Raw genomic sequence first — 25266 nt, 5'->3', positions numbered from 1 at the left:
AGTGAGAAAGGAGATTGGCTGTCATTTCACAATTAAACGAAATGGAAAAAGTCCTGCAGGAAATTGAACTTGTTATCTGGTCATTGCTGACTATATTAATATTCCTTACCTGATAAGAACCAGCAATAGATATCTTCAACTCATGAGTAAAGTTCCCTCAACTTTACAAGGGCCACAATTTAACGTTAAGGGTTTTGTTTCCTTTTTAAGATGTGATCTACGATCACATTGCAACTGATCAATGGCACTTGAGCCAACGTCTATCTTTGGTTCCCTTTGGTGACACAGACAACTCCAGCTGCCATGGAGAAACAATGTCAATATAACGAAATTCTGGACAATCAGTATCAGCAGTAAAACATTCCCCGTCAGACAGCATATAGGTGAGCTTGCTAAATGAATATTTCTATGCAAAGATCATCCTTGAACAGGGAATATTAAATTCTATCCACCTCTTCATCCCTTAATGTACCTCATTCCAAATACTCTGCATACGTCCATTATTCCATAGATAGTAAGCAGTATTAAACCTCCTTTATGGCATCTCCATTACATACTGTAATACCAGAAAACAGTTACACCACTTTTGTTTTATTACACTGGTCAAGATGCTAGCTGTCAAGACACCTTGAGTTTAAACTTTGACATCTGTGATCAGTTATTTAGTTGGTTCTATCTCAATTTCATAAAATAAAATAAAATAAAATAAAATAAAATAAAATAAAATAAAATAAAATAAAATAAAATAAAATGGACCACTGCATCTCTAGCTTCTTAAGCATATGAAGCCTTTAAATTGACATTAAGCAATTGTTAAAATGTCGCTGGTGCTAGAAAAGCAATATCACGCTATTTTGCAGAGACAGCAGTATGGCATATAAAGAAAATATATAAAGGGGCTCAAGGTCATGTGGGAAAACCGTGGCAAAGCAGGAATGTGAATCCTGGCCTCATGAGTTCACACAAAACCTACTCTGAGATGCTGGGGCAGGGAGCATGGTGAGGCAGGTCTGCCCACTGCATATGTAAGTCTTTTTAGCTTTCCACTGAATCTCCCCTGATTTTTGCAGTCAGTGGTTTCTTCTCATAATGAAGCAGGCATATAATTTTAACTTGATTTCAAGAGAATTACTGTAATTGCCACCACCAGAATAATAGATGTGCATATAAAGAAATGGCTTTTCTCTTGCATTTTCCATTGGAAAATTTAATTTCTGTGTTAATGCATTTAGATCTTTTGCTGAGCCATTTGCTTGCTGCTTTCCATATTTGCAAAATATCATCTCCAAATGAAGTTCCTGTAAATAGTTATTAGTTTACCAGCGAACTAATACCAATAAAAATCAATAGAGTCTGACCAGATCTTTACTATAGCATAGAAAGCCACCTTAGAAACCTCTTAAAAGATATATTATGGTCATGTGTCTCAGACTGTAAAAATAAGAGGAAAGTTACTGTATCAGAACTTTCTCCATTTATGCAAAACCAGTCTAGCTCATTTCTGCCCACTTTCTCTGCTACTTAAACAGCAGCAAGTTTGGCTTGAAGATTAAAAACAACAAAGAAATGAACCAGAGTGCCTGGCATTTGAAAGGATGAGTTCAGCTCCGAACAGACGATGTTAAAACTTCAAAATGCTCCTGTATATTCAGATGTTACACATACCATAAAACTAAGTGCTGCTTCAAGCAAGGAGTGAAACTGGAGACACAGCTTGCTGGCGTCCCAACGTTACAATGGCCTTTCAGAAGGCTGCATGAAATGGAACTGAAGTACGGTGGAGGACACATACCCATCTGAAGGCTAACGCAGCCAGCAATAAAACTGTGGCTAATGAGTCACAGGACAAACAGGTCGGGACTTTCCCCATAGGGGACTCAGCTAAATTCACTTGCAGAGCAGGAAGAAGTTTGAACAAACTGTCTCATGTGAAATGTCCTATAGAGTATATATGTCAACAGCAACACAGCTCCTGTTCCTGGCGCAGACGCATTCAGGTTTCTAAACAGATGCCTGGGATTAGAATAATTTGCTATTCCAGAGAGGAGTAGCCATGACAGTAGTAAAGTGTTTCTACAACAACATATCTGTGCTCTCCCTCAGGGAGGGGTACATACTGTAACTGCACGAATTAAGGCGGTGCAAGTTTCCAGGGTGAACAGGGTCCAAGGCTGTCAGGCAGATCCGGAGCAATGGAGAGGGGAGCGGAAGGAAAGGGAGCATGCAAACAAAACACAAACCCTAAAGAGGTTTGAACGAACTGGAATATGCAAGATGTGCAATAAGGCAAATAGCAGCTGTGGTATTTGGTGTTTGTATAGTTTTTAATGCTTCTATAGTTTGGATATCAAGAGATGATTCTCTATTCTTAAGCACCAAGACACTCTCTAGAAGCCTGAAAATGCTTAGCACAGCTACTCTATTTCTTATACACCACAATAAACAAACTTGCAAAGGAGCCGGATTCTAAAAGCCAGCCCAAAGAAAGAAAGAAAGAAAGGGGGAAAAAAAGCAGCAGCCCACACAGCATCAAATGCTGGTAGGCTCAGTGCTAAACAGCAGATGATTCTTACTGAATAACTGCCCTAGATTTCACAAACAATACAGGGAACAAAAATAGAAACCCATTTACATATTGCTGTTAATAACTTTATTTATAGTGTCACAGCTAGAGCACAATAACTGCAGCCACGGCTTAACTTGAAAGCCATTCACTGTGGAAGAGTCAGACAGATACTGTTTTCTCAGCCCTTATGCAACCAGAAAAAAATCCTGCTGACAACAGCCAGTCACCAGAATCCTTACAAACAGAACCAGACAAAAAAGTTAACAGCAGGAAAAGGCAAAAGCAAATCATCTCCAGGATCCCACTGGCCTCTACCCCTCCTGGTTACTTCAGCCACTCTGTGGTTAATCAAAGACCACTGAGGCTAGAAAATCCAGCAGACACATTTTCACTTCAGTTTGAACCTGGTGATAGCATCTTACAGGAATACTTGACTGGGTTTGGGGTTTTGGTTTCTTCCTCGGGTTTTGGGAGGTTTTCTTGGTTGGCTTTTTTTGTTGGTTTGTTTTTAATTAAGAAATACAGACAAGGCTCAGATTAAGTCAGCAGCTACAATAAATATGGGTATGTGCCCAGCATTTAAGAACATCCCTAACACATCCACGCTGTCTGCTACACGATGGTAACCAAATCTTTGCTGGGAGCCCATATTCCTGCCAGCTAAAATACCACTGTCCCATCACAACAGACTGGCACATCTTTAAGGAACAGAAATGTACACTGAAATTTGCATCTTTGATTTCTTAGTATTCTGAAAATGCCTGCTATATCAAAGCAAATAGAATAAGGAGGCAAGCGAGGAAACTGTCTCTTAAGACCCTCTGCCTGAGAAGTGAGAAAACATGGATCTGATTTTTTCTCTGCCTGAATCCAGCCTGAAGTGGACAACAGGCTATTTTGGATTGGGAACATGGGTGCCCTCAGGACCTCATGCTGCAGCTGCTCATTACATATAAAATACTTAGAATAATTAGAGGCAGAGACAGCAAGTGCCCCACTCTGCCCTGCTGATTATGGCGTGCTCTGTGGCATGGGACAGTGGGATTCAAGCCACCGCTCCGGGGTTTGATTCTTTTATATAAAAAAATGAAACAGAGTTAACAAAAGGGAATGAGGACGCCTTCTCCAGTTAGGGCCTCTCCTAGGAGACGTGGCCTCAAACGCCCTCTGACACAAGAGAAAACCGAATCCAGATAACCTACACCAGCACGTGGGTTGAGCCTCTATGTTCCCAGATGGACATGGCATGCCTCATCACTTGTGTTTCTTCAGTCCTTCAGTACCTCTGCTTTTTACTTGCTGCCACTTGGAATGTCAACTGCATTAATTAATTTCTCCATGCTTTCATGTTAGCGAGGAGCAGACAGACAGACAGACAGACAGCCGTCTGGTGCGGCGGCCCAGCTGAAATGTAGGGCTAATTCCCCCTGCAGATACAGCCAGTGGTCACGAGAAGTCCCCAGCACAAAGAGAGCGTGTGTTTGCGCACACTCCCCGCTCGTTCCTCCTGCACAGTTCCTCTGGGGCGCAGGCAGGCCACAGCCTTCACGGCCTACTCGCCGGGCTGTTTCTGCAAGGGGAGCCCCGCATCTCTGAGCTCTCATCAGCCTCGCTACCAAGTCAAATTAAAGAAATCAATGTCAATCTCAGCCTCTCCATTCCTCCATGCTAACCTCTCCTCCAGGGCTGACTGGTAGCAGCAGATAGTTACAGGGAGGGTTTGTGAGTGTAAGGCATGAAAAATGTAAGGAGGCGTTTCTAGGCGCTGCTCTTCATCCAGCAAGATGGCTCAGAACTTGTACAGTTACTAGTAAGGCAATAAATGCTGTGTCTGAAAAATAGAAACTTGTGGACATGAGATGAAGAAAATAGAGCTTTTATGATCCTTGAATCTGCAAGAAAAATAACCTATAAAGAGATGAAAGAATACACAAAAGGCATTTAAATAAGCAAGTGAATGCACGTACTTAAGTGAAATACATTGATCTAATAAATGCTAATGAAGTCCATACTGGCCTTCTGTCTTATAAACGTGCAGCCCTGGGTGATCCTCAGCATATATGTCATTTTACAGTGGACAACCCAATATTCTCACTATCCTATGATATTCCTAGAATCAGAGGTCCCCTCAAAAATCACTCATTCCATCTCTAAACACAGCTTTAGTTTCGTACAGTTATTCTCCAATACTATTTTTTCTCTTTTTTTTTTTCCCAATAGTTTTTAAGCTTTCAGAGAAGATACCATTTTCAATTTATTCCCTCCACTATTACATAATTCTGAGGAAAAGGAGCTCAAGTCACATCTGCAATTTCAAGATTTCTGGGCTTTGCAAGAAGTTTGTAATTGCTTCTGATTTCAATAGCAAAATTTTAGTCAGTTTGCAGCTGAAAAATTATGAAGAGTACTGGATCTTAATATTGGAGCATCACCATTTATACTCTGCAATACAACTTTGTCCCAAGTTAGACCTGTCATCCTGAACTGTGACCTGCTGGCTGCTATTCTGAGGAAGAGAAGATTCTTTAGGAAGAAAGGCAAGGATGAGGTGGGTCTTTTTCTCCTTTGTAATTGAAACAAAGTAGAACTATTAAATCAAAAGGCCTCTTTTTCTCTTGCCTCAAAAGAAAAAGCATCTCACAAAGGGGCTTACAGTAGTTTTGAATGCAATCCAGAACAAAAGGTTCCAAATGAAACAGGATAATTATACTTTTATGGATCAGCATTTGGCTTCAGTTGAAGACTGATCTGTAACTAGAATTGCTCAAGTTCCCCTGAGCAGAAGCCAAAGTTTTGTTTGCTTTGTTCTACAAATTGATTCTTATTAGGTCTTTCTTTGGAAACCACCATGGCAGAGAGCTGGACTGCATTGGTGTACGCGCTCCCAGACGGGAGGCCCTCCACCAAAAGAGTTCTGGCACATAACTGCCCACTCTCTAAAACTGTATGCATCTGTTTTCCATTCTCTCATCTCCTTTCCTCTAGTCAACAATTGCAAAATTTGCTCCTTGCTTTCCAAGGTTTTTGAGTCTTTCCCATCTTTTTTGCCTTCTTCCCTACGCTGCAGCTGTCCCATCAGCTCTGTGACATATGTCTCTCATCTCCTTCATGGTCCAGGATGTTACAAAGCATCCCTCCAACTTGCTACTACATCAGTGTTGATGTATGGGTCTGTCAGTCCTTGGACATAACCACAATTAAGTAGTTGTCACAAGAAGCTAAGTTGTCCTAATAACATCCTATTAGCAACACATTTCCCACAATGAGTAGGCAATGGATCTGATCTATCAGGCTCTGCAAAGAATCCTCCTTAAAGTTAAAAAACCCCACACCCATAACAACAACAACAAACCCAAACAAATGAGCTGACATGACGGATCAATAAACTTATTACTATATCTCTGCTGGAAAAATTCCTCACTGCCTCACACATCCAGCCACCTTCTTCATGTGGGAGAGCAAGTTGTGCTTCCAGATAGTCTGCTCATAGATTCTCTCACTGCACTGAGGGAGACAAACAGGCATTTATGGTTGATCTTACAAATGAATGAAGCCATGGTCATCCAGCTTTCTGCATGCCACTTACTGGGGAGATCTCTCAACAGCAGGCGAGGCAGACAGTATTTTGCTGGTAGTCACACAGATTCAAGTTCTGTAAGTGGTTACTACACTAGGTTTTTGGGCTTGGAAGTCAGCTCTGTAGAACTGGAGTTGAGTGAGCTGATTTTAAGCCCTGATGACCCTCCTATATATTTACGTTCATTTAGGTGTTTGGCTGAAATAGGGACATGGTTACTGGTCATGAAGATCCTTAGAATTTATCAGTGCCTTTGAGAGCCACAGATACTTGCCAAAGACACATACAGTAGCCACAGACAAAGGTCCCTTCTGGCCACGGTATCAGGGAAGACAATACCTATATTCCCATATTTTTTTTTCCTTTTAAAGAGTACCACACATATACTTGTTTGATTTCTGAAAACTATTTCAAAACTCCCAAGTCCTCAGAACCTACATGGTGTTACAAATCCCTGTTCCTATGATTTAAAACCGGGTGCATCTTTCTAGGGCTTTGTAGCAGGAACACAAATGGACACAGAAACATCTCCATTTTCTAAAAAGAGCACCACTATCATTGCCCAAGGCCAGTGACCTGCCAACAGTGTGTGTGTGCTGAAATTCATTTAATCTCTTTGGTCTTCCTCCTTTGCTGCTTTGTGCAGTTCTCTGTTGCTTCTCATTTCTGTTAGCTCTGCTTCTGAAGTGACCTGTTCGTAGCCCTGTCACTTACAGAAACACTATTTATGGAATCATGCAGTCTGCACAGTCAGTACCAGCCTCTCCCTAACTTTTTAACCACTTAGTATCAAGCAAAATTAATAAAAAAGAGGAGGTTTAAAATATATATATATACCATGACTTTCAGTGTCTGGAGGACACAGACTCAAGCTAGCAATGACTTGAGTCACAGGATACCAGATCACTTGAGAGCTCTTCTCCAGTAATTGGTTTCAGCTTTTGTCTCTTCTTCATCACTTATCCAGTGTCAAAATTATATATAAACCAGTAAGAACAGATGCACAAATTAGCAACAATTGTTGAGGGATATAAATATAGTATAAGACAAGAGAAGTTAATCCGTCTTCAGCCAAACTGTGCCTCTGTTTTACAGCTTCTGTGAGAGGGCTTTAAATAGTTTTTCAAAGTTCAGTGCACTACAGAATAAAAAGTTTAACTGCTTTTCACTCATTATAGTCTAAGGAGGAAGCGAAAAGGTAGGATGATTTTAGCAAGAATCTCTTAAAATGTTATATAAATCCAATGTTCTTAAAACCACTTTGCATGTTAACAACGTGACACAGTAGTTTGTTAACTGAAATTTAACTAAGTCTTCAGAAGAGGAAAGCAAGTCTGTGCAAGCAGGTCTTTGCAAAAGTAAAGTTTTGGTCATAGATGATTCTCTTTTTCTGGTCAAGGTTACTCCACAACAGAAAAGACTGAGGGTGGATTAGTTTATTAAACGTAATTTGATGCATTTTTTACTCTAAGATTGATACATTTGTTTTTACTATCAGGGCAATCAGCAGTGAAACTTACATTATTTTAAAATTGATCTACTTTTAGTACTACTGAAGCAAAAAGAGAATCTAAATAACCTTGATGAGTTGAAATACTGTTCCGTAAATTTCTGCAGGCACTTTCATTATTCTCTCCAAATTACTATTCACAGCATTTCATCATTAAAACATCTAACACTCTTCAATCCATCACCCTGTGAACTTCACAGACCCTTGTGTAAACTCAGAATAGCAGGGTGTGAATTATACATCACAGACCCTTCCTAATTGCTGATGGCTTGCCAGTGGCTGCAGATTTGCAGTCACCTGGCATGCTGCACTGCTGGGATGTTATCTTTATTACGACACATGTGTTTAAGTAACGCATCCAGCGGGGTGTCTTGCAGCCAGTTATTTATCTGTTTTGTTCTTTGGAGGGTACAAGGCTCTTTCAAGCCCCTGAAGTCACCAGGAGCTCCCAGCAGGGACCAAGATCACAATATATTCCCAGTTCAAAAAAAGATCTGCAGACAGCCAGATGAATACTTAAACAAGTTAGTGTGTATTTGTTTTTCTTAAAGGGTGCTGTGCACATGCACAAAGAGTTAGATTTGATAAAACATAGAAACCTGCTCTCTTCTTTGGTTTAAAAGTTTCAAGACTGAACCATTGACACAAATGTATTGAAAACAAGGAGTGATCTTGGGTTGAAATCATAGAATCACCTGGGTTGGAAGAGACCCTTTAGATCATCGAGTCCAACCACAGCCTAACCCTGACTAGCCCACCTCTAGGCCATGTCCTTAAGATCTTCATCCACACACCTTTTAAATACCTCCAGGGATGGTGGCTCCACTGCTTCCCTGGGCCACCTGTTCAAGTGCTTGACAACCCTTTCAGTAAAGAAATTCTTCCATGCATCAAACCTAAATCTCCCTGGTGCAATTTTAAGCCATTAAATATGCCCTTTACTATTAATGTCCAGATTTATTGCATAGCTTTGATGTCAAGTTCGGGTGTGACAATGGCTGAAAAATAAGCAAATTCCTTTACATAAGGCTTTTAGCTTGAATGCCTTTCTCTAACAGACATGGATTTTCCTCTCAAAAACAGCAAACTGGTGAGGAAGAATCAAGAGATTAGTGGCAGTAAGTGGGGAGTAGTTCACCTTCACCCATGGCTGAAACCTACTTCCACACTTCCTAAAAAGTATTGCTACCCTAAAAAAAGCAAAGAAAAAAACCCCAACTTTTTTTTTGGGGGGGGGAAATTAAAAAGCTAAATTCAGGCAGACACAGGTGAAGTTCCCTGGAGTTGGCTCTTGACAGGGAAACAGAAGAGTTCCCATTCCCTGCTGCCATTTGGGGAAAGGTGTGGGAAGGCTGATCATTTCCCTCCTACTCACCCTTCTCAGCTTACAGCCTTTACCAAAAGTCACGGCAATTACATGCAGAGGGCCCTTGAACCCACACAAAACCCACACAGTTTGCCCCCACTTACCTGCAAAAATAACCCTCTACTGCTTGTAGGCCTACGCCTCGAACAACGAAAAGGAGGTAGAGGTCTTGCTAAGACTTGATGCTGAGAAAGAACCAACACACAAACCAACCCATGAACACTTTTTGGGAGGATATGAAAGCTCACAGACTGGTGGAGAGAGCAGTACCAGGAAGCAAGACATAGATAAATCTGCTTTTGGGCCTCCACCTGCTTAATGTTGCTCTTCTTCATCTTCAAACAAATAACCAATTTTCATTCTGCCTCCCCAGACATGAGAGGAGACAGGACAGAGATGGATTATACAGTAAATACGAAAAAGAGTTACTGCTCCTGCCTGTCCCTGGTAACAAGGCCTTCCATAGAAATAAAGTTACATGAACTTTGGCTGAGTGGAGAGATTTGAAGAATCTTTGGAAATATACGGGGAAGAACTGTCATAAATTTATATATGCCATACTGTAGTTTTATTTACTAAGGATGGTAAAATTAAACTGGTTTCTGCTTAGCTTTACTAACCTCTCATGAAAAAGCACAATACCAGCATTGGGATGAGCTCCTGAACAAAACCAGCCCACTGGTGTAACTACCTCATATGGCAACCTGCTGTCTGACCCAGGCTTGGTAGGATACACGTCATTACAAACTCATTTAGCGTTTCAAAAGGCACTGTTAGCACGCCAGAAAAAAACCAGCCTCGTGCCTATACTCACCAAGAATATACCAGTAAGCAGCACATTGCTTTGGCAAGCCATGGCACCAATATGTCCAGTTACAGCTGTATCCTGGGAACGCTCCCAATAGCTGCGATCAGGGCTCAGCTTTGCACAACTATTTATATCGATAACTCCTTTAACCCTGAGAAACAGTAAGACTGGATGTCCTGTGTGTGAGGACAGCAGGAGGAAGGAAGGAAGGAAGGAAAAAGATGTTTGCTTGAAATTTTCACAAATGTCATAGCACGCAATTACATAGCACCTTGCAATCGAAACATTTAACACACTTCATAAGCAACTAATTAAGCATCACAGCGCCTATAAGGCAAAGAGGTTAAGTTGACACAGCTGGTCTGAATATCCTGAAACTCAGCCACAGTGCAACTATTTGGTCATTTTAAGGAAGAATTTTTGGTGTTAGAACATAATTAAATCAGAAAACTAGTTAAAAATGTTTTTCGTTTACAGAGCTGAAAGCAAATGGACTGTTTCTGTAAATGGTTTAGTTCAAGTTGTCAAGATGTTTAAAAAACTGAGATCGGGTTAATGTTGTTGAGCACATGATTCATAAGAATTATGTGAAGGGGAGAAGAGAGGAAACTGTCACTTTCACGGCGCTTGGATGCCAGCCCTAAAATAAGCTTCTTGAAACAGTTCATCAAAGGAATTTCAATAACAAAGCCAACCTTTATCCCTTCACAGAGGACTTCAAACCTCCTTTTATAGCACAGAGATTACTATATTTGGCCAAGCCTAGATAGCATTAAAGCCATTATCACTGCAGTGATACACTATAAATAGCAACAGCAATGTAAAACATTTAAAATTCTGCCTAGGAAGCCTGTTAGATAAACAATATTATCTATGAGTATTTTAGGGTTTGTCTATCAGACATAATCTCATTCATGATAACGTGAACTGATTTAGTTACATAATTCACCTTCTTGTTTACCCAAAATTACTTGCCTAGTCTTGGGAACTCCTTTCCTGATTGCACTTGACAATAGACTTTATATTTAACACACACATGTGTGGGAAAGGTCAAATCACGCTCTGAGGTTCTGGATTTGTCAAAGTTAATTCTCATTCAATATATTAGGACAGGAAATGGTTTTGTTCTCTGTTGAAAGGTTCTGTTCATTTGCATCAAAAAAGAGTGTATTAACCCCAAACTTCTTCATCACCCAAAATTCTCCAGAAGAAAATAATCCTGAAACAATTTTTGGTGCCAAAAATGACAGGAAATTATATTTTCATTGTGGATAAATTAGTCTCTGAACTTTACTTTCCACAACAATAAGCAGGAGATTGTGAACTCATTCACAGGAAGTCCTGATAAGTCTCTAAACAGGTTTGCTTTTACCCATTCAGGTCAAAAAGACCACAGTATTTTGCATAAAAAACACCATATTTCCCTGAACAGAGAGATAGCCCACCTCCAAGAGCAGTTTGCCACAGGAAGCAATATCACTGCAGAACTGCCCCTTGCTAACAGACCATGGTTGTGTTTTACAGACCTACTACTGGCATCAGGAAGATGTCTTTCTTCTGGAGGCTTTAAATTGTCTTTTTTTCCCCTTTTCTTTAAGAAGCATGAAACTATTTTAAAAAGAAAAAAAAGAAGCATGTAACCTAGTGTCTAAACCCAAGCACATCACAGCAGAACTGGTCATTTAAGAACTCATTTTAAAACAGAAAAAAATTCCTCAAACCCACACAGTAACTTCACATAATTTTATAATAACATTTTCTGCTGGTAGCATGGTTTGGGCTGTTTTTTAATTAAAATTAGAGGTGGTCCCAAAAGCCCAGACCCAATCATCCCTGAAAATTAAAATATTTAATCTTGTCTGGAACATAATTTAGCAAACCACTTCTCCCACACAAAATGTCACACCAGGCTAAGTACAGGAGGCTGTGCTCCTGCACCTCCCGAGTTCAAAGGGCTAAAGTTAAAGCCAGCTGGATGGAAACCTCCAGTGCCAGCCAGGCTTATTTTTTCCACACTGACTGTGGAACTGGTGAGCAATCTTGCTCTAGTAAAGACCGAATAAAAATGAAGATCTCAGGCTCTGGGCATTACTATGGCAATCAAACTTTTAAATCTACAGCTAATGAAAATTCCCATCCTTTATACTTTCATTTATAATCTACCTTTTTAACTAATCTGGGAAAAGAGAATCGCTGGATACAGCTGATGGAGTAGGGAAACTCGCACCTTTGTGCAGACACACAGACCTTCCCACTTCTATGAGCTGAGGAGGAAATGCTCCTGCTCATAAATCAGCAACAGGAAGCCAGATTCAATGGTTGGGCACACAACACCCTTGCACCGATTTCACATACTTCTGAATTGCCTTGACACAATAACCTTTAGCTCATAAAAACTTAGATCTTAGGACATTTTTGAATAGTGACAAAACCAAAACAAACTTGCTTGGAGCCTTCTCATCACGAAAGCCTCCCCTTGAGCATTTTCCCCATAAAAAGTGAAGAGCATGCTTGCTTTATTAAGCCAGTTCATTAATCCACATCACTGAGACGCTCCCCCCTCCCCCCCAGTGTGTTTCTATGTGCACGTAAATGCTTCAAAATCATCTGCAGTCATTCCCACAAGAGGTGGTTTCAGTGCACCCAGGCAAGAGCAAAGGCTCCATGCTGAACTCCTAGTGCGAAATGAGTCATTTGTTCCAAACCATGTTTCCTTTTTTCAGTATTCATACTTAGTTATTCATTTCCCTAAAGTACATGAAGATGAGATGTTCCCAAGTTACCTTCTATTGCTCTCAGTACATATACTATTTTATTCATATTTCTTATCTCTTTTTTTTTCCCAGCCTTTCCAGTGATCTCAGTGGGCTTTGATTTAGGACCTCATAGGCACAGGCAACCAAGTCCATACTTTGAGGAAGATGCTATTCAAGTTGTTACCCCTTGCAAGATCTTTTGAGACCTCAGCCTCCCTTTGCACTGGAGACAGACAGCATCTGCAAAGGCAGTCATTGCTGTGAGGAACAAAGTTAAAATTACTTTGAGTCTGCAGAAGAAAACCTATTATGAAAATGTTTATATAATTCAACTAAAATTAAATTAAATATTTGCAAGCTTCCTGTTAGATACCCATCAGGCCATATACCCATTTATGTATACATGTTTTCCCTATCATGGTATTTCACAGCCATGACTGAAATGATGGCAAACTCTTTTCTCTTTCTATACTTTGGGTCATGACTCATTTCTGTTGTATTTTTTGAGATTTCCATGTCTCCATACCAGCCATTATCTTTGGGCTGTTTTTTCCCATCAAGGTCATTCCATGAGCTTCCCCTCTCCCTTTAAAATTGTTGATTTGTAAATTTAGTTTATTATTATTTCAGGATTCATCACTCTGCAATACAGTTAATATTTCAAATACGTATCACGAAGCAATAATCACCTTTACTAAGATCTGACCCTACTGAACAACTTTCAATCATGACATACAGAAATTGATGTGAGAGACTATAATATCATACTGACTAGGCTCATACCTAACGAATTGCACTCAGTTTGAATGTCAAGCTGACCTTTGCATACTGGAAAAAAGTAATTTCTCTATTAAGGAAATTCACCAATGGCATCTGTCACAAGAAATTTACACACCTTCCCCAACAACAGGGTGCCATTAAGGAAAAACTGAATGTGAAGACACAGAACTTAATCAAATCTACTGTGGCACATACTCTGCTGAGGGCACTCCGAACGGCGTCTTCCCCTCACATTCATCACCATAGGTATAGTCTTTATTTTGCATCACTGAACTGTTACAGCCTTTTACACCAGGTAAAGTTTTTGTCTTCAGCATTGCTGGTGGATCTTTATCTTACCAGTTTGCTGAGCACAGCCTGAAATATGAAGGCCCGAACTGAAGTCCATCAAAGCCAGCACATAGACTTGTCCTGATTTCAGTGAGTATTACATCAGACAGTAAGCAACCTCCTTCCACTTTTCTGCTTGCACATTATCCCTCCCTTCTACCCTCAGTTATAAGAAAACATCTCCAAATGCTCTGGAATTTCACATGAATTTCACTGTATCATCTGTTGGAGATGACCCAGGGCACAGTGTATTAGAGATGTATTAGCAAGGTAAGAAATCCACTTAAGCACCCAATATTAGCAAATATAATTCTGGGGGTTGGACTCCATGATCTCTTGAGGTCCCCTTCCAACCCCTACAATTCTGTGATTCTGTAATTCACCAACATACTGAAATCTACCTAAGGGAGAAGCCTAGACAAGCAGCTTACAGGAAAATCTCTTGTTGGAAGGGGAGCTCTCTGTCCCCAGTCCTTGTGGCTCAGTAGAAGTATTTATGGACTGACAGAGCTGTTATACAGTTCAAGGACCTGGCTTAGCAGAGACCTAAGTGTTTCCCAAAGAGGTCAGGTACAACAGCAGAAGTAAAATGCATCAAGATTAAGTTAAATTTAACTTTCTAACCGCAGCCTGTAAAGTTATCAAGGAACTATAAAGTACTACTTTAGTGCCTCTTCCCTGGGAAGTAGGCAGTGGGAACCTGGTGATGTTCAGAAGCTCATGGAACCAGACTACCCCAGCAACATAGACTGGCTTTGATTGTGCATGACTTGCCAGAGATGGGGTAACAATTTCTTCTGTTCATCCAGGTAGACCAAGGAGTAACACATCAGTGGCTGACTGAGCAGGTGCCAGTCACTAATGCATCCCCTGCTTGTAGAGACCACTCCAGGTGTTCTTAACCTCAGCTGGGCTCTGCAGTTCACTCCATGGAAAGTGTTGCTAATCTTTAACATCATGGTTTATCTGAAAGGTGCTTGTAACTGTCCAAATATAACTAAACCCAAATACACAACCTTCTCAAACCACCGTGACTCACTCCAGGAGAAAAAAATATAATCTAAGGAAAGAGGTCAGTTGAAGTTGCTTCTCAAAAGAAGATGTTGCAGAAATGTAGCAATCCTACTCCTGTCCTATAAACAAACTTTCAAAAGTCAACTGGTGACCCTTCAAGAGTCTTTATGCTTATTTTGGACTATGTGTCGCTGTCATCTTCATCCCTGGGTGTTAAGTGCCAAGCGTTGTGAGGGTCCCTCCACCCCAGCAGCCGGGAGAAAAACTGCTGTTCTTACCTGACATTGTCATGCTTCTGAATGTAGATCTTATGAAACATCATATCTTCCTGTTTGGCATTAATATCAGCTTTCATCTCCATGGCAACATGTCGAGGAAGTACAGAGAGCAGGAGACGCTCCTGTGGAGTCAGACAGATGAACCAATTAAAACACCTGCTGCCCAGTTAACAAACACACTTTGCTCCTTACTGGGGAGGAATGAGTCATCAGTTTGGTGAGAGATGAGTACAACCAAGTGAAATGGTCTCCACAAACCCAGAGGCCCATCCCCTAAGAAGTCACATGCAATTTTGGCCCAACCCCACAAGAAGAATCCAATTATTGTAGAAGAAAAACTACAATTTTTCACCCCAGCTGCACTGGGCTTATGATTCATGGTCACCAATTCTTGCAAATGAAGGAGCCGTGCAACTCAGAACGTGCCCATGCACGACTCTTGGAAGGACTCTGATATGTGATACTCTCTGACCTCCCCACACCACCATGAAGTCCTCCTTCACATAACACCACAGAACTGATAGCCCAACACCCTTGGGCACCATTTAAAATTCCTTTCTTTCCTATCTAATCATCTAAGCACATTCCCACAACAGGCACAAACCTGTTCTTAGCAACTAAAATGTCAACAGGAATGCCCTGATGGAACCAGCATGGAAACAGTCCAACTGTACAACTGCACTTAAACCCACTATTAGTGCCCAATTGCATTAAGACCTGTAAACCCACCCACTCACCTACAAGAGTAGGTGAGAGCCACCTCTGTCATCAACAATTCGTGGCTCTCCACCCGCACTTGCACTTTTATTTACTGGTGATAGCTCTTGTGGGACTTCCATAAGGTTATTTTGTGAGCTGTTCCATGCAGAGCTTTGCACATTGGGCAAAACTCAGATACATGACAAAAAGATGACATTCTGGTAATTCTCCTAAAATCTCACACAGAAGCCTGTGCTGGTTATTACTCTAAATTTGGTGGGAATGTCATGCAGATAAACCTGCAGGTAGTATGTGCCCCAGGGATGTGTTTCTGTGTTTCAGGAATCACACCTGAGGAATTCTGTGCATACCTTCATTTTATTCCCACTCACACCCTGCTCAGTTCAAATGAAATTTTTCCTATGGCTGAAGGAGGTGGGGAGCACCTCCTTTGAGGTCAGCTCCACTGTGGTCCACCCTGAAGGCAGTGCTCTGGAATAGCTGAAAAGTCCCAAAATCTTGAGCTGCCTCATCTTTCTTATTTTTCTTTTCCTGCAGTGAGCAGAGGGAAGGGCCTTTCTTCCTGACAACACAGACACAGTGTGGCATAAACGAAGGTCCCTAACCTTATCTAACAGCTCATTAATTCTCAACAATGCAGGGAACAGTAGGGCTCAAATGCACTCCTGACTCAGAAGGGTCAGCAATCCTGCACTGATTACGCATGTCACCAAACCTCTTGCCCATACTATAGTTACAGACACATTCCTGGTTTCTAATTCCTTGTTTTAACTGGAAGTTTCCCATTTATTTCTTCCTCTAAGGACAGAGAAAAACTTCATGGGAACCAGATGAAGATGAATTCACTGGAAATGTGCTCAGCATGCATGGGGACATCCTATAGCCAAGCATACTGCCCAGTATATCCTTTCTACCTCCTTCCATGTGTACTTTTGGGACATTGATTCTTGCCACCATTCCCAAAAGCAGTAGTAATAATACAAAAAAAGATATATGGGAGGGATTTCTAGCCCCTCTGCTCAAAACTTCATCAGTCCTGACAAGATACTTGGTTTTTAAAGTACCATCACTTTCCCTAGCATACTGCAGGAGATAAGTCATATATCCACATTAAAAAAAAATAAATCATGAATCATACACATGTCCTGAGGCTTCTGTCAGCTATTAGCATGCTCCTTGAGCAGCAAAGCACAACACATTTGTATGCCTTCCAGAGTAACTGGTGTATATGCTGTTGTCATTTGCATATTATAATAGGCATCCTCAAATGTGTGAAAGCCACTATTTTATGTGTGACTTTACACATCCTATAAATAACTCGGAGCTGACTGGGAAGAGTTCAGGGGCACCCACAGGTTTGGAACATACCCTGTAGGTGTACAAATGCAGAGGGATTTTTTTTTATTTGCTTGCAAAACAGGGACATGTTCAGGTGACAGAGTTTCTCTTACTACTACTCCAAGAGATTTTCACATATATTTCTGGGTAATCTTTACTCGAGAACCCCCACCCCTCAAACTCCTGATGCCACAGGCACTTGCCAGATTGTATCACCAGTATCTTCAAGACATCTGAGATCTGCAGGAGAAGAACTAACACTGCTCTCAACTATCACCAACTGGGCAATAAGACGAACTTATCAAGTGAAACAAATGCATGTAGGACAACATCCCTTTGTGTAGCAAGTAAATAGGAAACAGCCATGTTAGAGCGTCGGGTGTTGCCTTTATTCTGTTTGCTGGGAGCATCACAATCACTGAAAATCACCTCTGAAGCTAACAGGAGGGGTAACAAGTGCCTTTGTAAAATAGGTGTCATGTTAAAAGACCTTCAACAACAAAATTCCTGTGTTTTATTTCAAATGGAGCACAGAAAATAGTCTCCACTAGAGCACTATTTTCATTTAGCTATGATGACTAGAAAGCACTGCAGCCTTCACTATAACATCACTTGCTATGCACGAGCAAGGTGATTGGGACCTCTGTTTTACAAGTATAACAAGGCAGCGGTCTGACCTGATAAAAAAAGCAAGAGCAAATTCATATATAATTCTCACTTCAAAATAGGATGCAAGTATAGTTTCACTGAATTATACATTAAACAAATGGATCTCTAGAAGTGCTAGTCTCTGGAACAGGCACAGATGAAAGAGTACAATACAGATCTCTGTTTTGTGTACTCTGTTTACATAAGTACACATAGATATATGTGTAAGTGGGCACACACATTCCTACAATGACTGTACTATGGAGGATTTTGGCTATTTATGCCATACTCTCCCAAGATGACCTCAAATCAGTATGAATATTTAATGTCTTATGACTATCCATTTGTCTTCATGTTTAGTAACTTATTTTGCACAAGTGAGGCAGAGATGAAAAAGAGGAGGAGAGAATGACCTTTCAGAGACAAAAGACCAGCAATGCTAGAAGTAAAACTGTGCAGTCCTGACAACCCATCTCTTACTCAAATCAGAGTGTATTTGCTCACTATAGATTGTGGAAAGCACCCATATTTTCATACAAGAGTAATTCATTCTGGGCCAGTAACGGTGATTCCTGTTATTGCTCTGCCCTAGGTTATCTCAAATAATGAAATCACAAGAAATACCTCTTCTGCATTGGACAATCTGGATTTTTATTTACTTGCTTTACTTGTTAATTTTGGGTGATGGTATATGACTAATAAAGGAAAATACACATTCCTTTGCCAGAGATAATCTGCCTGCCATTAACAGAGAACACAGGAGTGCCATCAGATCTCCAGAAACAGGCAAGCAATACGCAACGATAGCAGTGTTGGGCTGTGCGGTTAGTTGTCTTTCCCTCCACTCCTCTTTGGGGACTCCTCTCCTGGATGAGACCTGAGCTGCCCTTGTGTCACCTCAAAAATTATCTCATAGCATTATGCATAGGGATGCACCTGAACTGAACCTGGAGATCAGTGTCAGTGCAGGCTGTAACAAGAAATAATCTCATTAAGGATCCCCAGCTGCCAAGACCCACAGTTTCTGGTGGAAGTACTGGAGGGTCCTTCTCAATGACTAGCTTTAACCCACGTTTTTCTGATGTCCTGCCTTTCTTCTCTATGCAATAGTATTTTCTACGGGGGGTAGAAGAAATAAGCAAAAGCTAGGGTTATTGTCAGGGCTTTTTTCTTGAACTATTTCTGACACAGAAGCTACCAAACCCTGAACAGCACAAGCACTTGGGCGGTGCCTCTGAGGCAGTCTCACAGCAGGGAGGACAGAGCTGTAATCAATAAGTAAAAAATTCTCTTGGCTCAATCCTTTCCTTCATTTCAAAGTGTGGAAGGAGGAGTGGCTGCTTGTTACATCTGTTTGAGACTATATTCATTACAAAGCAAAAAGGAGCCCTGAGTGTGAATCTCATTTTCATACATACACTGTTTGAAATGAAGCATGTGTACACGTTATTCCACAGTAAGGGTTAAACAGCAACTATGTCAGCCAGAAGCACCTCATGAAACGCTGCCAGAAGACAAATCCTTAGATGCAGATGGGCTGAGACAAGAGGGCAAATTGAGCTGTACTGCCACAGAGATGCAAAGACACTCCAGTTGATTCATTCCCCTGACCTCCTTCCCAAACCCACAACCAAGCTCTGAGATATCTCCCAAGGGAAGAGTAGAAACCCCATTTCATAATTCATTTCAAATTGGACTGGACAGGTCGCTATGAGATGTATTGCGGGGCAGAGATGTGTGTTAGCAAGGGAACAGTCAAGCTGCCCCAAAAGGTCTTTTGTATCTAATTCAGAAGACTTAAGAGGTTCATTGCAAGAGCACCTGTGAATTATTGGAGCAGATACTTCGGTACCCTTGATGACTAGTTTGTATGGTGGCAGCAACAGGTCTTTTTATAACTAAAAACCATCAAAGTAGGTGACAAATCTTATTTTTCGAACAAATACAATTCACTTGAGGCCTTTAAGGTCTACAGAGATGTTCAAGCCAGTAGAAACCTTTGGGAAAGGTAGGAAAAGGACCCTCCTTGGAGGCATCAAGGGACACTATGTTTCATGGGCCAATTTTTACTTTTCAATTCTGAAACCTGCCTTACAGCTGCCTGCTGGCTGACAAACACACCACACTTTGACTTTGCAAAGAGGGTCAGTTTGAAGCCTGGGTATTGTATCTGCATTCAACATACACCTTGAATGATGGGAGCAGAAAAACTATGCAGACTTTCTGGGTACTGTATAATTTGAATCCAAAGAGCACAGACTACAGGATTTGTTGATGTCTGCAGAGAAGTCCATCATGGTATTTGGGAAGAAATACTCCCCTGAGCTCTCTTTCAAATCTTTAAAAATCCTGCCCTCTACCATCAGTCAATTCTTGCTTGGATTAGACAAGAAGTAAGAAGCCTACAAGAGCAGTTTGCATGCTAATTCTGCTTCAGCAATTTCACATTTTATTTCTTACCTGCTGCTGATTTTCCCTTTGAGAATGCAGCCTGGCTTGTATGCATTCCCTGGTCTCCTGGAAAGCTTGTCTTTGGGACACCTCTGCTGGGTAGTGGGTACACACGCCTACTATGTTTGTACAGGAGAAGATGAGAACATTGGAGACCAGCTGCAACAAAAGAAAAAAAAAAGAAAAGAAAAATACTTCATTACACTTTGGAAACCTGCCATCAGCAACAAAGCACCAGCCAGAACCAGCCCCTTCCATGACTCCTTAATCCAAGCCACGCTTAAACATCAAGCTCTTAATTCCAGTGTATTTTACCTCTCCAGTCTTTAAAATATAAAACTTCCATATATGGTCTCAAATATATGTTCTTGACACTGTGTATTACTTCACTGGTAAAATATACAACTCCAGTGGTAATTCTGTAATCCTGTTTTTTGGTAATCCAGTATCTTGGATCTGCTGTGACAAAATCATCTAAAAATGCATCACTAGTCTGTCAGCTAAGAGTCATGCAGACAGACCTGACAGAGCAACACAAATATTTCCATGTTTGTGTACCTACATATCTGGCTTGAAAACAGATCAAAGATACATGAAACCATTATTTTGAAATAGTGCTTAAAATACTGAAAGGAAAATGTTGGTATTCACAAAGTTTAAGAGCAACTAAAATTTTTTTTTAATCTATTTCCAACTCAAATTTTTTTGTTGCTACATACAACCCCCACATTTTTTACATCTCTTAAGAATACTACAGAAAGAGTTGATAAGTCTGAAGCATATTTGGACTGGACAATCATGGAGGGAAACCCACAGAGGAAAGTCTTCTCCTTCCACATGGGTTATGTTTTGTAAGGAAGCAGTCACATAAATTTTCCTGAAAACTAGTGTTGCTAGCCTTTACTTCCCAACTTCTTTTTTTAAAAAAAAAAAGGAAAGAAAAAAAATCCATGTCCATTGGTGACATTTGGTTCATGCAAAATGTTCAAAACCCCTTCTGATGGTATCATGTAAACATTTCTCTGGACAGAGGTCAGTCACAGTACAACATCTTGAGAGCTGCACGAGCTGTACTGGATTCCTTTTGAGGACAGACATGTTTGAAACACCTCTCATCTCTTCTAGGGGGAAAGACTGTCAGACCTTAAAGAGAGGGATCCTTTGGTCTATTCCCTAATGACTCCAAATATACCCTTTGCCTTTATTTTTCTTTTACTGCAGAATAAAAGTAGTATTCCAGACCAGCCCACTCCCTGAAAATGTGGGGCCAGGCTCTGATGGGCAGGAGGGGTGCAGGACACCCCTCAAGCCCTGAGCCCACAGTTGGTGCTCAGGACTCCCCAAACAACTTGGTCACTGTGCAGGAGAGAGGAGCCATGCCCATGTGTAACATGGACCCACATCCCCAAGAGTAAGAGCATCTCTTAGAAACCCCACTGGGATTACTCTAACTCTGTCTACATCCACCAGCTAAGCACACCAACAATCATTTTATATGCCTTAAAGCAGGATTTAGGCAGGAAAAAAATATTTTTTCAGTTAAAAATAAGCAACACCTTAAACTACAGCCAGCTGAAGGACTTCTCCTCTGTGGACAGCTGCCAGCAGATGGCAACCCTCCAATTTCCCAAGCTCCTGCATCAAAAGTGCTGCATTTTGGGCTATGTCCCTGCAGTGAGTTCCCACACTTGAAGTATCATACTACAACACAATAACCTGCCCACTATATGTACCCACTGGTGTTTACCATCAATGCCAGCTATATGTATTTGCAGATATTTGGTTTCCAAAGAGGAAAACTATGCTCACCCCCTACAGATGGATCCCTCCATCCTGTCCACTCTTCAGACAGAGACAGGGAGATGAAAGGTACAGGTCATAAACATGAACATGAAATAAACCCTGATCCTAAACACACACATTCCCTTCACAATTATATTCTCATTCAGCTGTTTCTCAGGCTGGCTGGATGCTGCCATATTCAAGGTCCTCCACTTCTCCCCCAGCCGCCCAGATTCTGTCCAGTTACCCTACCCAGTGCCACATCCAATGGGCATCTAATGGTATTTTTTGATGACAGTAATTATTTTGAAGGATGAAAAATCCTCCCATTTCATAAAAAGAACTGCTAGTGCTTATCATAACGAAGAAACAGCTTGAAAAGAGAGTAGAAATAGGTTTTTCCTAGCAGTCACTCCAATTCCTGCTTCACGGCTGCCCTGATTGTGACTCACACTGTGAACGCTTCTACAAGTTCAATACAATTTCTGTGGGCTCAAAGGAGCTAACACTAAACAGCATCTTTTCCATGGCTGGATTACAGGAAGACTCCCAAATCCTCTCTATTGGAGCTATTCAGTTGTGCAGTAAGTGGAAAAGTTTTCAGGACATATAAACCGGCATAAGCATGATCTGAAATGTATGAAACTGAGAACACAAGATTTTGTGCAATTTTCTTTTTATCACAGGAATCTGGGACTTCATTTCACCTACAGTCAATAGCACAAACCTGAAACAAACTCCCTGAAAGAGCAACTCTTGCACCAAGAACAGGAGAGAGCTGTGGTTTACATGGCAGGCAACGTATCAGGAGTTAACCCAGCAGAGGAGAGGAACATCTCAGTCCTGAAAACAAGCTCTTTTTGGGTATATCCTGGTGACAATGAAATTCCACCCCACCCCCTCAAGCCTCTGTGGGACCCACCCATGAAGATACTGCTGTCATGATGATGCCATAAATAGCCAAGCTGTACAGTTCAAGCCACACGATTCATATTGTGCATTGACAGCAACATTGTCAAGGGGAAATGCAAAAAACCATCGTCAGACTTGACATTATTGATAAAGTTTGTGGAGCGCAGAGCAATTTAACTGATGTCATTTTACACAAACCCGAGGGACTTTGCAGGCTGATTTACAGAACACACTCAGATGACCATGCTTCATCAAGCAGGAGCAAAACTATATTGCAATGTAATTTTTAAGTACTAGGGGGACAGACTTCCATGTTTATTCTGCTAAGCAGAAGCTCATTTAATTCATAGCACAGCATCTTTGCAACACCCTGAAACATAAGGGGAGAAATTACAGTGTAATGGTGAAAGTATCAAAGATCTGCAGATATGTAAAACAGAAGCTTCTACTATTTGCAGCAAGACTTGTTACGTGAGCAATATCATTTTGGTCAATATCTGCTCACAATAATTTTCTTCACAGGTATTTTAAAATATATGAAAACAACAACAAAGAAGAAAAAGCATTTCTAATCTCACTATTTTTTTAACAGTCCTCCGTCTTAATAAAATAAATTTGTATCCTGTTTGCCAAATGGTACTACTTGCTTATCAGCTTCCTTGCCATTTTGCTATGGTAACCAGCTCCAGTCCCAGGAGGGAAGAGATGATGTAGATATTAAAAAACTCATTCCCTAAGCTCCACGGCCTGAAAAGTAAAAACATATTATGGCAACTATTTCAGACAATCTGTGCTTGAAGAGCTGTTCGAGGCAATGGGAAAATACAGTTGTCTATTTTGTAGCTGATACCCTTCCCCTGCCTAGACAGAGATATGGATGAAGAAGATTCTTACCTTTCTGATTTTGGAAAACAACAGTTCATAAAAGATTATTTCACTTACATGGAACCCCTTGGTAAGCTATTAAACCTGCCTGTGCTATTGCCACATTTGAGTGTTTCAAAAAGCTAACACATTGACTCTTGCAGCATCTGCGTGTGGCAGAGAGAAGCTGTTATCCTGGTGTTCCCAAGGCAGAGCTCTTTAACGGCAATTCGGTACCAAAGGCAAAGCTGTGTACTGCGAGGGGTGTTCAGAAACCACCGCGACTTCTTAGTTCCACTGAAATAATAGATCACTCAATCTCAGACAACAAAACAGAGCAGACAGTTCCTAGTCACTTTGATTTCATCGCACAAGCAGAGCGCTGCAACGCTTTTGTTCAGCCTCTCGCAGGAAAATGTTTTCAGTAGTTTTTCCCCTGGTGACTGAAGGGAAAAACCGAGAGGGATGGAAACAGTTTAGTTCCACGTGTTCCAGGAGTTATGAAAACCTGATATTACAAAATCAAAATCAAGAGCTAAATTTGGCCTGACACTATTGTTACAAAATTGATGTTTGGGCGTTTCAGGCGGGCTGAGGAAGAGCCGGGATGTCGCAGGGACCAGGGAAGAGCCTCCACACCACCACAGCAGAAAAATTATCAGCTTGCATCAATACTGCCACAGTTCTCCCTGCTGTGTTACTAGTCACTTCTTCTTCAAACACCAGATGCTATTCAATATGTAATTAACAGACAACATAAATTTTGTTAGTCCCCCACCTCTGGGAAGCAGAGCAAACAAGGCGGACTCCTTACGTGGGAAGGTGGGAAGGTTCCTCGGAATATCACCACTTACCAGTAAAATCACAGCTTTTGGTTTCTGCCAAGTTACTCTGCTTTGCTTGACTTCCCTTGCAGAGGCTCGGGGTCATTTCTGTTCTGAGATCACAGCACTGGGCAGTATTTTGGTTTTCTACTTATTTTTCATTTAAATAAAAATATTGATGTGATATTTTCATAAAGCCCCGTTTTGAAAACAACACCATTTTAAGCTTTTACTGTGGGGCAGTAAAACTGTCACAAGGGGAAGGAAAGCAGAGACACGGAGACTGGAAAGTCATGCAAAACTATACAGAGCAAGCAACAAATTAGATATCCCTTCTTTCCAGAGTGTGACACAGCTCTGCCTCTGCTTCCTACCTCTCCTGATACTTACCCATTACATACAACATTTTTATCATCAGTGCAGAAGCTACACTAGAAGCAAGGAGGTAACTGCTGTGTTTCCAGACTAGATTGCATGGTGCTTATTAGAAAAATTGGTCCAATCGTTAATTGCAGGAGCAGGCACTGAACTTAGCTTTACTTTGAGAGTTTCTTATTTATTTTTTTTCCTAACCGCGAGAAAGCATTATAAACTCTTTAATAGTTATCTGAAACAACCTAAGAACAAAAATACGATGGACTAAAAAAAACTCTGTTCAAGATATTTCTATAGCACCTAAGCATGCGATCCTGAATGGGCAGCACAGATAAATTCTACCGAGAAAAAGCACAAACATTATGGA

General features: G+C 41.0%; 1 protein-coding gene across 2 annotated transcripts in view; it reads right to left on the bottom strand.

Annotated features, from left to right (window-relative positions):
• ADCY5 (adenylate cyclase 5) overlaps window positions 1-25266 on the bottom strand; it is a gene marked incomplete at both ends in the record, with an annotated part of 214902 nt that overhangs the window by 68924 nt on the left and 120712 nt on the right. For both annotated transcript variants that reach the window (XM_084264299.1, XM_084264300.1), the window contains 2 exons: window positions 14986-15107; window positions 20152-20301. In XM_084264299.1, coding sequence (XP_084120425.1) covers window positions 14986-15107; window positions 20152-20301 — 272 coding nt within the window. The remainder of the gene's footprint in view (window positions 1-14985; window positions 15108-20151; window positions 20302-25266) is intronic.

This window comes from Gallinula chloropus (genome assembly GCF_964237585.1).
Source record: "Gallinula chloropus genome assembly, chromosome: 5".
Lineage (NCBI taxonomy): Eukaryota > Metazoa > Chordata > Aves > Gruiformes > Rallidae > Gallinula > Gallinula chloropus.
This window is presented reverse-complemented; position numbering and strand designations above follow the sequence as displayed.